The 14545-nt window shown below is 49.9% G+C and overlaps 1 protein-coding gene across 1 annotated transcript in view; it reads left to right on the top strand.

Moving 5' to 3' along the window:
- slc4a10b (solute carrier family 4 member 10b) overlaps window positions 1-14545 on the top strand; it is a gene marked incomplete at both ends in the record, with an annotated part of 308140 nt that overhangs the window by 245010 nt on the left and 48585 nt on the right. Inside the window, 3 exons of the mRNA XM_084311423.1 lie at window positions 5591-5752; window positions 7388-7639; window positions 14254-14322. Coding sequence (XP_084167549.1) covers window positions 5591-5752; window positions 7388-7639; window positions 14254-14322 — 483 coding nt within the window. The remainder of the gene's footprint in view (window positions 1-5590; window positions 5753-7387; window positions 7640-14253; window positions 14323-14545) is intronic.

The following is a 14545-nucleotide window of genomic DNA, read 5'->3' on the forward strand; positions in this document are numbered from 1 at the left end:
TGCTGGAAGCTCCGCCAGCTGCCGGCAAATTATGACACTATCAAGGCATTCCTTTTTTCAATTATTTGAACTGTCGGAAATTGAAAAGGCGGATCGTCTATTGTCACTCAGCGGCCTCTGCGACGGCAAGCCGTCCGAACTGATGGACAGGATGCTGTCCGTTTTGGGCTTGGCAGATCCATCTTTTTTATTTAAACATGTTTTCATGCGTCAGCTTCCAGCGCCTGTGCGCACCGCTCTGGCCAGCTCTCCCGTCTCCTTCACCAAGGACTATCGCGCGCTGGCTGCCGAAGCGGACAGGATTTATCTCGCCAACCGGCAGCAGTTTGTGCATGCGCTGCTTCCAGCCTACCACCCACCTACCCACCTAGTGGACGCTGCGGACGCCGCTGCAGCAGTGACTGCCCGTCGCCAGGGTAACAGTGGATGGTGTTATTTCCATAACCGGTTTGGCGCCAGGGCCAAACAGTGTCACCCACCGTGCAATTAAAGTGACCAGGGAAACGCCAGGGCCAATGCTCATTAACAGCCATGAGCGTTAGCGGAGGCAGCAGGCTGCTATTTATTAAGGACACCTTATTTGGCCGGCGACTACTAGTCAACTCGGGCGCACAACGAAGCATCCTGCCTGCTACAGCTGTGGACACTATGGCTGGGGGCCATGGTCCCCCCATGGACGCTGCTAATGGCACGCCTATACGTACCTACGGAACCCGGTATGTAGAGGTGTGTTTTGGCGGGCGCTGTTTCGGGTGGGAGTTTGTCATGGCCGCTGTGTCAGTTTCTCTCCTGGGCGCGGACTTCCTGTGTGCGTTCAGGCTGCTAGTGGACATTACAAACTGTCGCCTAATCGATGCTGTCTCCTTTGCTACCTACCCGTGCACGCTGGGAGGGCCAGGGACACTAGGTCTGTCCAACATGCTTGCTGCCGGGGATGTATATTAGCGCCTCCTAGCGGAGTTCCCTATCCTCACCACGCCTACATTTTCCTCAGCAGTCGCTAAGCATGGCGTGGAGCACTATATAGCCACTGTCAGTCCCCCGGTCTATGCACGCGCTCGGCGCCTTGACCAGCTAAGCTCTCCATTGCCAGGGAGGAATTTGCAACCATGGAACGCCTTGGAATTGTGCGCCGTTCTGACAGTCCGTGGGCCTCCCCCCTGCATATGGTCACTAAGGCTGATGGTGGGTGGCGTCCCTGTGGCGATTTCCGATGCCTAAACAACGCCACGACCCCGGACCGGTACCCCGTCCCGCATATACAGGACTTCTCCGCCCACCTGGCGGGGACCACCATCTTTTCCAAGGTGGACTTGGTGCGGGGATACCACCAGGTACCAGTTCACCCACGGGACGTTCCCAAGACGGTGGTCATCACTCCTTTTGGCCTGTTCGAGTTTCTGCGGATGCCCTTTGGCCTCAAGGAGGCGGCACAGACTTTCCAGCGACTGATGGACTCGGTGCTGCGGGATATGGCATTCATGTTCGTATACTTGGACAACATTCTCGTAGCCAGCACGTCTGCAGAGGAGCACCTGACACATCTCAGGCAGTTGTTTGAGCGGCTCAGAGCACATGGGCTCATTGTTAACCCCGCCAAGTGCCAGTTCGGCCGGTCGTCTATTAATTTCCTCGGGCACAGGGTCTCAGCAGAGGGAGCCGTTCCGCTCCCTTCCAGGGTGGACGCCGTTGCCAGCTTTCCATGCCCCCGCACTGTGAAGTCCCTGCAGGAGTTCCTAGGCATGGTGAACTTCTACAACAGGTTCATTCCCCGTGCTGCTCACCTCATGCACCCCTTGTATGAGGCCCTGCGTGGTAAGGACCCCAAGGCCGAGGTGGACTGGTCCCTGTGTACCGACGACGCTTTTTTGGGCGCTAAAAATGCACTGGCCAATGCCGCATTACTGGCACACCCATTTCCTACCGCCCCTATCGCCCTCACAACTGACGCCTCAGACTACACAGTGGGGGCAGTGTACGAACAGTGGGTGGGGTGGGGGGGGGCTGGCAACCACTTGCTTTCTTCAGTCGCCAGCTGCGGGACAATGAAAGAAAGTACAGCACCTTTGACCGGGAGCTCCTAGGCCTCTTCCTGGCCATCAGGCACTTCAGATTCCTGCTGGAGGGCCGACGGTTTACTGCCTTTGTGGACCACAAGCCACTCACCTTCGCCATGGCCAAGGCCACCGAGCCGTGGTCAGGGCGCCAGCAGCACCAACTCTCCGCCATCTCCGAGTTTACCACGGACTTACGGCATGTCGCAGGCAAGGACAACTACGTCGCTGACTGCCTCTCCCGGACGGTGGTGGGGGCTGTCCACTTGGGACTGGACTACGCTGCCATGGCTGCCGACCAGGCCACTGACAAGGACATGCAGGCCTACCGAACAGCCGACACTGGGCTAAGGTTAGAGGATGTGCAGTTTGGTATTGCCAACACCACGCTCCTCTGCGACGTCTCCACCGGTCAGCCCCGTCCGATGGTTCCCGCTGGCTGGCGGCGGCAGGTATTCGAAGCCATCCATGGCCTGTCGCACCCGGGGGTGAAGGCGTCAACTAAGCTGGTCGGTGCTAAATTCGTCTGGCATGGCCTCAGGAAGGACATCGCAGCCTGGGCCGGCTCCTGCGTGGCGTGCCAGCGTGCAAAGATACACCATCACACCAAAGCCCCCTTGGCACCATTTCTCATGCCGGAGAGGCGCTTTGACCATGTCAATGTGGACCTGGTGGGTCCCCTGCCCCCCTCCCACGGGTTCACTCACCTCCTCACCATGGTGGACAGAACCACTAGGTGGCCGGAGGTGGTCCCGCTGGCATCGACCACATCCGCCGAGGTGGCCCGGGCATTCATTGGGTCCTGGGTAGCTCGTTTTGGCACACCATCTGATCTCGCATCCGACCGGGGCCCACAGTTTACATCCGGGCTCTGGACTGCAGTCGCCGAGGGCCTGGGAGTGAAGCTCCACCGCACCACAGCCTACAACCCACAGGACAACGGCTTGTGTGAACGGTTTCACCGATCTATGAAGGCTGCTCTGCGGGCCAGCCTTACGGACGGCAACTGGGTCGACCGGCTTCCCGCCCCCAAAGAAGACCTGCAGGCCTCGGCTGCTGAGCTGGTGTACGGACAGCCGCTGCAAGTCCTGGGGGAGTTCCTCCCGGATGCCGAGGCTCCCTGGTCGGTCACCTCATCTCGGACTGTGCTCAGGGATGGCGCCGGTGCTTTAACCCCAGTCCCAACTTCCCAGCACTGCCTCCCGCAGTCCTACATGCCTAGGGATCTGCAGTCAGCCAGGTATGTTTTCATTCGCCATGACAGCCACCGTACTCCTCTGCAGCCCCCTTACGACGGCCCTTTTTGCGTCCTGGAGGGGGGCCTAAGAACTTCATGGTGGACATTGGAGGAAGGTCAGAGCGGGTATCGGTCGACCGGCTCAAGCCTGCCCATTTGGACCTAGACAGGCCAGTTGAACTGGCCCGGCCCCCGCGGTGTGGACGACCCCCTGCCCGGCCCCTGCCAACTGCTTTTCCCTCTCGTCACCTCATATCTCCTGAATCCCCCCCACACACCCCACACCCCAATCCCCACCTCTACCCCTGCACGGGTGATACGGAGTCGTTTTGGGCGCCTGATTCGCCCCCCGCCTTGTTGACTGGATGATTTTTTGGGGGGTTATTGTGAATTCTGGGGGGGCCTGTGTGGTGACTCACTTATCATGCACAATTGGTGCAGACATTCACTGGACTTGAGGAGCGGAGTGAGTGCTCCTTTAAGCCTGGGGATTCTGGGAACGGGGTGGGTATTTGGTAACCTATATTATGTCAGCTGTCAGCTGTCAACTGGCTGCTGTCACTTTCGAGTAGTAACGTTAACGTCTCTGTACTCTGTTGGATGTATGTAATTTATGTTTGGAAGTAAAAGGAAAGACTCGACTACCGTCTCCCGTTTCATCCTTTCTTGCGTTCCCACAGTGTGTATATTTATGTATTTCTAAATGGCAAATGGTGCATTTATACTGTATATCTCTTTTATCCAAAGCGCTTTACAATTTTGTTCCTTACATTTTACCCATTCACTCACTGTTACATACCCCTGTGGAGGGGCGCAACACAAGGCAACAGACATGATGGGTGAGGATGCAGCGACACAAAACCAGGAAACAGTTTACAAAATAATAATATTTATTTACATACAAAGCAACACAGAGAGCAAGGAGGACTACCAGTGGCAACAAATCAAACACAAAAAGGAAAAGAAAACCCACCCCCCCCCCCCCCTTTACGGGCGCTAAGCACCCTAAAAGGTACAGTGGGTGGTGCTCACTCTAAACTAGGGTTTTTAACAGCAGGTAACCTACGTGATGTAAATGTAGACCCCAGGGTATCTTCCTGTCCTCAATCCCTGTGTGCAAAAACAAAAGGTTAATACATAGAAATATGGTCACCATAGGCGGGGTGACAACAAGGACAAACAAATATACACAGGTTCGATTTAAACAGAAATGTGCAACAACAAGTACCACAAAAGATATGTTTAAATAAACAACAAAGAGCGCAAAGACCCAGAGCTCTGCCAACAGCTCTCACACAAAAGATACCAAAAAGCCACAGCTCTACAATAAAGGATAACACAAAAGATAGGGTTCTATAAACCCACCACACAACGAACCAGAGCTTTCACCAGCTCTACCAGAAACATACCCTAAGAGCCACAGCTCTACACCAAAAGCCAGAGAGACAGAACTGAACACAACTGGGATACATGAAGGAGTGTGGAGGTTGATTGCAGATTGGGATCAGGTGGTGCTGGGGACTGGAGTTCTGATTGCAACCAGATGGTGATGGTGACTGAAGTCAGGGGATGCATCTGGGAAAAAGATATGGAGAAAACAGGGGGGAGACAGAAGACAAAACAACCAAAACCAGACATGCCTACATACATAACACACATAACATAAATCCCCATACATAAATAGACGGCATCCGTAACACTCACACATTCACACACTGATGGCAGAGGCGACCATGCAAGGTGCCAACCTGCTCATCGGAAGCAGTTAGGGGTTAAGTGTCTTGCTCAAGGACACTCCGACACGGTGCCCGGGAGGAGCGGGAATCGAACCGGGAACCTTCCGAGTACCAGACGACCGATCGACCTCTTGAGCCACTGTCGCCACCTTTCTACTATTACCTCCCCCCTCCCCCCATGCTGCTATGATGCTCAAAGTCCCCCCAAGGTGATTAATAAAGGAATATATACTGTATCTTGTCTTCATCTCGCCCTCCCAATCCTACCCCCCGCCCCCGACCCCCCCCCCCCCCCCTCCCGTGGGTGCTCCGCGCCTACATGGCAGCAGAGCTACACTGTGGCTGGGGGGGCACCAGGATGCTGATGTCTCGTCTCGCCTTCCCAAACCCCCCCCCCCCCCCCCCCCCCCCGCGCCTAACAAAGCAGCGGTGATACGCATAGGCTGTATGTGTATGAACCAAGCATCCTATGTGAAGCACTTTGGTTAACAGGTGTCATGTTTAAATGTGCTATATAAATACATTTTATTGATTGATTGATTGATTGATTGATCTATTAACAGCCGACCAGAGACGACCGCGGCTGGTTCATCTCCCCGCTGGGCCCCAACCCCTGGTGGACGGCGGTGGTGTCGGTCGTCCCGGCTCTGCTCTGCACCATCCTCATCTTCATGGACCAGCAGATCACCGCCGTCATCATCAACCGGAAGGAACACAAACTCAAGGTACTCCCAGAGCTCCGGTTGGGAACCGAGGTTTCTGTGTTACGGAGGTTTAAAGTCACCAACGCATATAGGTCTACACTTTATGCTTTGCTTTTATTTAGTCAATTCTCTGCTCATTTTATGCATGTCTATAATTATGCCAATGTTATGCCCATTTTATGCCTATGTCTATTTTACGTCTACATTACTGCTGTGAAGCACCTTGGGCAGCAAAATGGTAAATGGTAAATGGTGCATTTATATAACAGCTTTTATCCAAAGCGCTTTACAATTTGTTCCTCACATTTTACCCATTTGCACGCCGAATATCTGAGCAGACAGATAATAATAATAATAATAATAATAATAATAATAATAATAATAATAATAATAATAATAATAATAATAAACTTTCATGGGGCGACAGTGGCTCGGGTCGTCTGGTAATCTGGAGGTTCCCGGTTCGATTCCCGCTCCTCCCAGGCAGCGTGTCGAAGTGTCCTCAAGCAAGACACTTAAACCCTATCTGCTCCTCTGCTGCCTCCGCCGTCGGTGTGTGAATGTGTGAGTGAATGGATGAAATGTGCGGAACAAAAATTGTAAAGCGCTTTGGATAAAAGCTGCCATATAAATGCACCATTTACCATTTATATTTATATATATAAAAGTGTATACTTCTTCCTACTCCTTTTTCGAACAGGGTAAACTATGATTTGTTTATCTGTTTCTCTTTTTGTTGTCTTTTTTTATTATCTTTTGTATATACAGGTGCAGCTCAATAAATTAGAATATCGTGCTAAAGTCAATATATTCCACTGTATTGATGCAGTAATTTGTGCAAAAGGAGCCCCAACCAAGTACTGTGTGAACATACATGAACATACTATTCAGAAGGCTGACATTTCTATATAAGAAATATTTATGTCTTATGTAATATTCAAACTTTCTGAGATACTGAATTTTGGGCTTTCATGAGCTGTAAGCCATAATCATCTAATTTAAAACAAATACAGGCTTGAAATATTTCACTTTGTGTGTAATGAATCTATAATTCTTTTTGAATTGAATTACTGAAATAAAATAACTTTTCCACGATATTCAAATTTATTGAGCTGCACCTGTATATATGTCAAATGAACAGATATATATATTTGTATCCACTTTTTCTCCCCATTTTCTATTTTTCTCCCATCCCAATTTCGTATATCCAATTCTTCCCTCCCCTGTCTTGAACGTTGCTAGACTATGCCTCCCACAGGTCGGTTGTAGTGAGGACAGAAGCCTTGCATCACGTGTCCCCTCCGGTACACGAGGAGGCAGCCTGTCGCTTCTTTTCACAGCAGCAGCTCGAACCGTCGTACCGCGTCACCAAACCGACCTGTAGGAGTCGCTGTCCACAACGTCAAATCCCCACCCACCGGTTTTCCACTTGCCAATTGTGTTAGTATGAACGACCGGCCAGCCGGTAGCAACGCCGAGAGCTAGGCTCGAACCCAGCGTCTCCTGTGTTAGAGGCGAGCGCCTTGGCCACTGCGCCAATCAGCCGCCCAGATATATTTTAGTTTTTATACTTATTCGAAAATAAAAATCTTTCATTCATTCATATATACTTTATATATATATAAAAAGCGTGTTCTACTCCGCGTCTGTCCTCAGAAAGGCTGCGGGTACCACCTGGACCTGTTCGTGGTGGGGGTGATGCTGGGCGTGTGCTCCCTGATGGGCCTGCCCTGGTTCGTGGCGGCGACCGTCCTCTCCATCTCCCACGTCAACAGCCTGAAGCTGGAGTCCGAGTGCTCGGCCCCCGGGGAGCAGCCCAAGTTCCTGGGGATCCGCGAGCAGCGCTTCACCGGCCTGCTGATCTTCACCCTGATGGGCTGCTCCGTCTTCATGACCTCCGTGCTGAAGGTCAGACACATGTTTAACGTTCACTTTAGACACTTTAAACTGATGTGTGTTTATTTAACATTCACTTTAGACACTTTAAACTGATGTGTGTTTATTTAACATTAACGTTAGGTTATGGCTATAACCAAGTTCTGTGAGTATTGGTGACGCTCGGCGTCACTACTGCACTGTACCTCGCTCGTGCACGCGCACTGAATAAAAAATTCCACAATGCACCTTTACATCCCAACATCCGTCTGGCCACACCCCCATCAGCTTACCTACATAAGCAGGGGTGGGGCCACACACTCGCCTCCTTCCCAAGCTTTCACCACAAGGCGAGATCAAGGGCCGCAGTGGCGTCTGACGCCGGGCGTCACCAATACTCACAGAACTTGGTTATAGCCATAACCTAACGTTCTGTATCGTATGGCTCCGCTCTGCGTCACTACTGCACAAGGGAGGCCGAGCGAGAGCCATCGGCCGACAAATGTACCCCGCTGAGGCCCCCCACAACCATCAGATCAGGGAGGACCGAGCCCCCCCGACCCCCCCTAATGGAGGGCACCCCCCCTATTGGAGGATCACGGGAGGGCGACGGATCCGACCGTGCGAAGAGGCACTCAAGCAACTCAACGCACAGGGTGAGCAGACCGTGGCCTGACCCCACGACTACACACACGCACAACCCGCATGCCACCCGGGAACGAACGGAAGGAACAACCTCGTTACTGCCCCCAGAATCACGGTCAAGAACAAACCCAACCCCGTGGCAAGGCCGTAGCAGCGGAGCGCGAAGGAAGACCCAGACCCACTGAAGGGACTGGATCCCCTGGAAAACGGGGGCCCGGAGAGGTCAATGACGCCAGGCATCAAGACCCCACCAGGCGGTCACTTAGTGACACCGCCCCCCACATCGCCAGCGTATTCGGATAAGGCCCCTCCAAGAGCGGGCCCTTTCCCCCCAATAGCACACCGCCTGGTACACTGACCCTGCAGAACAGGCAGTCAGCATGGCCGTAAGCACACAAAAAAGGTTAACCAACGGAAGCAGGCAGCGCACCGGGGAAACCAGGCAACAGGCTGTAACCTGAGCCTGGAGCACTGCGGACGAGACAGGCGCCAAAGGAGTTTAGCTGAGAACAGCCCCCCCGGCGGAAGGGGCGTATGCTGGCGTTGTTGCATGACCAAGCCTCCATTAAGAAAAAACCACCCAGAGGGGTTGAGGCAGAGAAGGCTGACATGATTGGCAGACGTCATGAACGTGCAGGGGCACACTCAACCGGGTAACCCGGGAGTTGACACTGCTCCAACACACCAGGGAATCAACCACCTTGTCGTTACCCTATGCGGTGGTTGTTCCTATAACCCCTCAAGAAAAAACTCCAAAACACACCTGCGGGCATAACTGGCTATACCGCAGTACAAGTGTTTCAGTTTTCAAAAAAGGGTTATTCCAGGCCCACGGGTCGACGAAACATTACTTCGGACCGGGCCCGGCAGCACGGGAAGCACAGGGTTGCCAGAGGAGGTCCAAGACCACCCCAACAGCCGCCTCTTCGCCACGCGTGAGAGAGGAGCAAAAATAATGGAGCCAGCCCCAAGCACACCGCACTTGGTATTCCCAGGCCGTCTCCCAACCAAGTACTAACCAGGACCAAACCTGCGTAGCGGCCGAGATCGGACGAGATCGGGCGTGTACAGGTTGGCACGGCCATAAGCCATTACGACAGTGCAGAGTACAATATGTACCCAACAAGGGTCTCCATAGCGCCTAACCCTGTGACACCCGGACCGACCTGGCATTTTCCCCCCCGAAAAAAGTCCCTTGGGGTACCAGAACAGCAGATTTGCATCCCCGGCAGACAACGGGTTAACTGACCTGGACCAGCGTGACCAGACCAGTCCCGTGTCCTAACCACGCCGACATGCCCACTCCAGGAGAGGGGGTAGGTATGCGTGTCGATCTAAAACATGAAAAGAGGGCGCCACCCAGACGGTCCTCAGTTAGACCGTGCTCAGTGGCCCACCCCAAGGGCGTGAGACCCCTCTACCTATGTTCAGATCTATTCTGTTAACATCCCCCAGATATGAACGAGAATTCATCGAGACAACCTAGTAAACTGGCGCTCGGAAGAGACAAAACCCCATCCCAGTTGCCCTATAAAAACGCTGTTTTAAACAAGCAACCAAGGCGCACTTAGCCCCTGTGTGATCCTGTAACAGAAACACACCGAGCCAGCACTATGTATGCGTCGAGACCCAAACACATCAATGGATAGTCTAGCAAGACACCAAACATTGTTTCTCCAAGTCGCCTGGGAGAACGACACGGAGCCGTCGTGCTTCATGTACCTTCCTCTTTTTATTCAAAAAAGAAAGAACACAGACTGACATGAATCCCTCGTGACGCAGGCTGAGGGTACATTTTTTTATATTTTTACATCCCACCACCCTCCCATAGGGAGGAGGCGGAAATCCCCAGAGAGACTTCCCACGCGAGCTGTATAGATTGAAAAGAATATATTGCAACATTGAGCCATGTAAAATTTTGGTTTTAGGGCAACTCCGAAGAGGAGGCACTGAACCCATACACACTCAATAATCTAATTGAATCGAATACACACACAATAGAGCAGGACTCCTTTTTGGAGTTCTACTCACCTTGACAATCTGAGGAGGAGGCTCTGCACTCTGAGGAGGCTCCCTCACATGGAAGGAGAGTCCTAACTCACAGAAGGAGCTTCGTGAGGAGGAGCCCTGACCCCTCCCTGAAACAGATCCATCATATGGACCTGAACAGCTCACGGAAGTCTTACCAACAGAGACGCGCACAGTGACGTACTCTGTGGTGGGGGAATTTCTGCGGTGCACACGCCCAATATTCCAGGGCCGAACAGCAACGTGACAGGAACCTTGAAGGACAGGAGGTCTTAACCCCTGCCCATCAAAGAAGGGGAGGAAAGGATTACCAGTTCACCCCTTTACGACCCCACACCCATGATACGATGTAACGACAAAAAAGAGTATGACACAGTCATAGTCAGCTACATGAAGCGTCTAACAGCTTCACACAGCTCATGTGCCAACCTGCTATCTGATTTTTACTAAGGAAAAAACACAGAATAGAGAGGGCCCCCTTAAGAGCCCCGGTACCAGACTTACACATGTGCTTCTATGGCCAACCCAACCCAGTTGTAGATCACAAGATACACACAACCCTTTACCACCACAAAAAATGGCAATACACTCCACAGAGGAACGCCGTTTTTCATAATGAGAGAATACACAATTCTCGATTAGTATCGGCCACAGGCCTTGCTAAGCACACATGAAAAGTGACCAAACAATCTTTTCTTTTAGGAAAATACAGTTCCTCAAGCAGTTTTAGCACAACCCCAGCAATCAAGCCAAAGGTTACATCGTATCCCACCACACAGTGACACAATATATTGTAAACAACATGTCTGAGAGGAGGGTGAGGAAGTCCCCAGGGAACCGGGGGGAACACCTCTCCTACCTTACCCTTAATACGGCCAGTTGAACAGGTAAACCTGTTAATATGTGAACACACTGTTCATTGTCATTACAGGCTGAGAAAAGAATTCATTCTTCACTCATATGTCACTAAGCATAGCTTTATAGGTTAGTTTAACCCCCTTAGTTGTGAGTACACGGTACATGAACACACATGATGTTTCTCAACACAACAACCAGATAATTTTTACATCTGTAACAAACAACCCGATTTGCATGGAGAAGCTAATACCAGTGACAAGACAATTCACACACAACTCGCGTCGTATCCTAAATGTAGTGCAGCAACACTCATTTTGGAAAACATCGTTATTTACAAAACATTTAGAAGGGAAGGAAGAAGACGCGTTTTAAGGTCTGGTCAGGACCTTCCTACCGAGAGCGCAGATCAAGCGAACTGCAGTCTCTAACAGGGCCCCGATAGTAAACACAGCATCCTGTGTTTGACGACACGGGCAGCGTCGCTGCTCCCCGCCGCTACGGTTCTCCTTGATGACGCAGTCCTCGCCGGCCGGCTCCGGGTAGGTTCGACTAACATCCTCTGTCAAAGATGACGTCGTAGTCAGAGTGTTTAAGGCATGTTATAGTCACAGAAACCGTTCAACAGTGTAGAATTAAGCTAACAGCCGTTCGGCTGATAGCAGCAAGCTAACGTGTACTAGTCTGGTAAACACAGCGAGCTAACACCGCAGCTAACAGCTGACTGGCTAACACAGTAGGCCACAACTAGCACGCAAGCTAAGCAGCTATCTGCTAAGCAGCTACCACCCGAACTTGTACACAAACGATATAACAAGCCACACTTCAGACAGGCCGCCGTTCTGAAACCCTCCTCACCTTTTAAGAGAGAAGAGAAAAAGAGATGTCAACACAGTTTACAACGGTGATTTTACCAGACATCCGGCGGAGCCAGCACAAGTCCCATCTGGGCTGTAGCCGACTTGAACATGGATCTCCCGATAACGAACATCCATGCCCACATTTCCTCGTGAGGGTATACTCTCATTTGTATATGAAAGATGGGGCCTACACGGTGACAGAGAAGCATCCACTCGTCCAGAGAATCCTGGGATCACCAGTTACTGGTCGAGGCCCACTAGTTGACTATAATGGGCTTCAAACCAAGATCCTCCGCCGTCGCCTAAAAGGCTGAACAGAAGGACCCTAATCTGGGGCCGGTTTTCTTAAACATTGTCAGCTAGCCCCCATAGCACTAACAGACAAGTGGTGCTCGCAAGCAAACATTACTCACCAAACCTGGAACCCACCGCTTCTCACAACAGTCGGTGCGTCCTACAGTCCAGCTGTGTTGCTGGAGGGTCTTACCCCATCCAGCCGCAGCAAGGAGGATTGTAGTTGGGAGGCATGTCAGCGGCGTGAACTCCTAATACGAAAAAAACGGTGGAGGTGTAGAATGATCATCATCTTCCAGACACTCCAGTAACGAAGACAATATCGCCGTATTTTCTTGAGAAATAGTGAGAGAGAAAATAAAGATATGATGTCAACGTATCTCTTGTTTTCCAACTTTCTTCAACTAGCAACCTCGTCAAGTGGGGATCTACCGAAGGCACTTCCTTGTGGTGAAAGCGAAGAAGGAGGCGAGTGTGTGGCCCCACCCCTGCTTATGTAGGTAAGCTGATGGGGGTGTGGCCAGACGGATGTTGGGATGTAAAGGTGCATTGTGGAATTTTTTATTCAGTGCGCGTGCACGAGCGAGGTACAGTGCAGTAGTGACGCCGAGCGGAGCCATACGATACAGAACTTTAGACACTTTAAACAGATGTGTGTTTATTTAACATTTACCTTAGACACTTTAAACAGATGTGTGTTTATTTAACATTCACTTTAGACACTTTAAACAGATGTGTGTTTATTTAACATTCACTTTAACAGATGTGTGTTTATTTAACATTCACTTTAGACACTTTAAACAGATGTGTGTTTATTTAACATTCACTTTAGACACTTTAAACAGATATGTGTTTATTTAACATTCACTTTAACAGATGTGTTTATTTAACATTCACTTTAGACACTTTAAACAGATGTGTGTTTATTTAACATTCACTTTAAACAGATGTGTGTTTATTTAACATTCACTTTAGACACTTTAAACAGATGTGTGTTTATTTAACATTCACTTTATACACTTTAAACAGATGTGTGTTTATTTAACATTAACTTTAGACACAGATATGTATTTATTTGACCTCCGTGCTGAAGGTCAGAACCTGGATACGTGTTTATTTAACATTCACTTCAGACACATTAAACAGCAACCCACATACCCAGCTGGGCTGCTCATCCCACAAATTCATGTTCCTTACAAATGGGGCACCATTTAAAAGGTAAATAAACAGGCTTTCCAACGGTATAAAATGTATTGCCAAGAAGCATTGTTACAACAGAGAAATAATCTACCAAAAACAAATGTCCAAACTTTATGTTTTATGTTTATTATATATATATATATATATATATATATATATATATATATATATATATATATATATATATATATATATATATATATATATATACATCCACATCTGTCTGAATATACCTGCACATAAGCCTTCTATATACCTACTTATACCTGTATATAACCCATATAACTCTGTATGATAGCATGTACAATAATGCGAGATTCACTAGTTCTATTTGTTATTGTGGCGACAGTGGCTCAGGAGGTAGAGCGGCTATCTGGTGATTGGAAGGTTCCCGGTTCGATTCCCACTTCTCCCGGGCAGCGCAACGAAGTGTCCTTGAGCAAGACACTTAAGCCCTAACTGCTCCTGATGAGCAGGTTGGCACCTTGCATGGTCGCCTCCACCGTCGGTGTGTGAATGTGTGAGTGAATGGGTGAATGTGAGGAACAAGAAATTGGATAAAAGTCATATATAAATGCACCATTTACCATTCTGTTTATATTAATTATATATTCTGTATAACATGGTCTGATATTGTGGTCAGATGTATAACATGATCTGATATTGTGTTCAGATGTATAACATGGCCTGATATTGTGTTCAGATATAACGTCTCTTCCTGAAATGTTAACAATGTTATGTTTTATGCCTCTTGTGTCGCTGCAGTTCATTCCAATGCCTGTGTTGTACGGAATATTCCTTTACATGGGAGCCTCTTCTCTCCGGGGCATTCAGGTAATGCCAGATGGGCTACTTATTACATGCACTTTATCAACCTAAGGTTCAGTCAATATGTATGGGTGTCTAATAATAGACCTGTTCGCTGTATACAAACATACCATGTTCGAGCCAATCAGCAATACCAACTGAGTCATGTGACTAAGTTGCCCTCTACCTGCGCGAGCTGCTGCGCTAAAAAAGTATGGCTCTATGGAGAAACCATGACACTCCCCTGACT

This window comes from Notolepis coatsorum, assembly GCF_963971535.1.
Source record: "Notolepis coatsorum genome assembly, chromosome: 3".
NCBI classification, from domain to species: Eukaryota; Metazoa; Chordata; class Actinopteri; order Aulopiformes; family Paralepididae; genus Notolepis; species Notolepis coatsorum.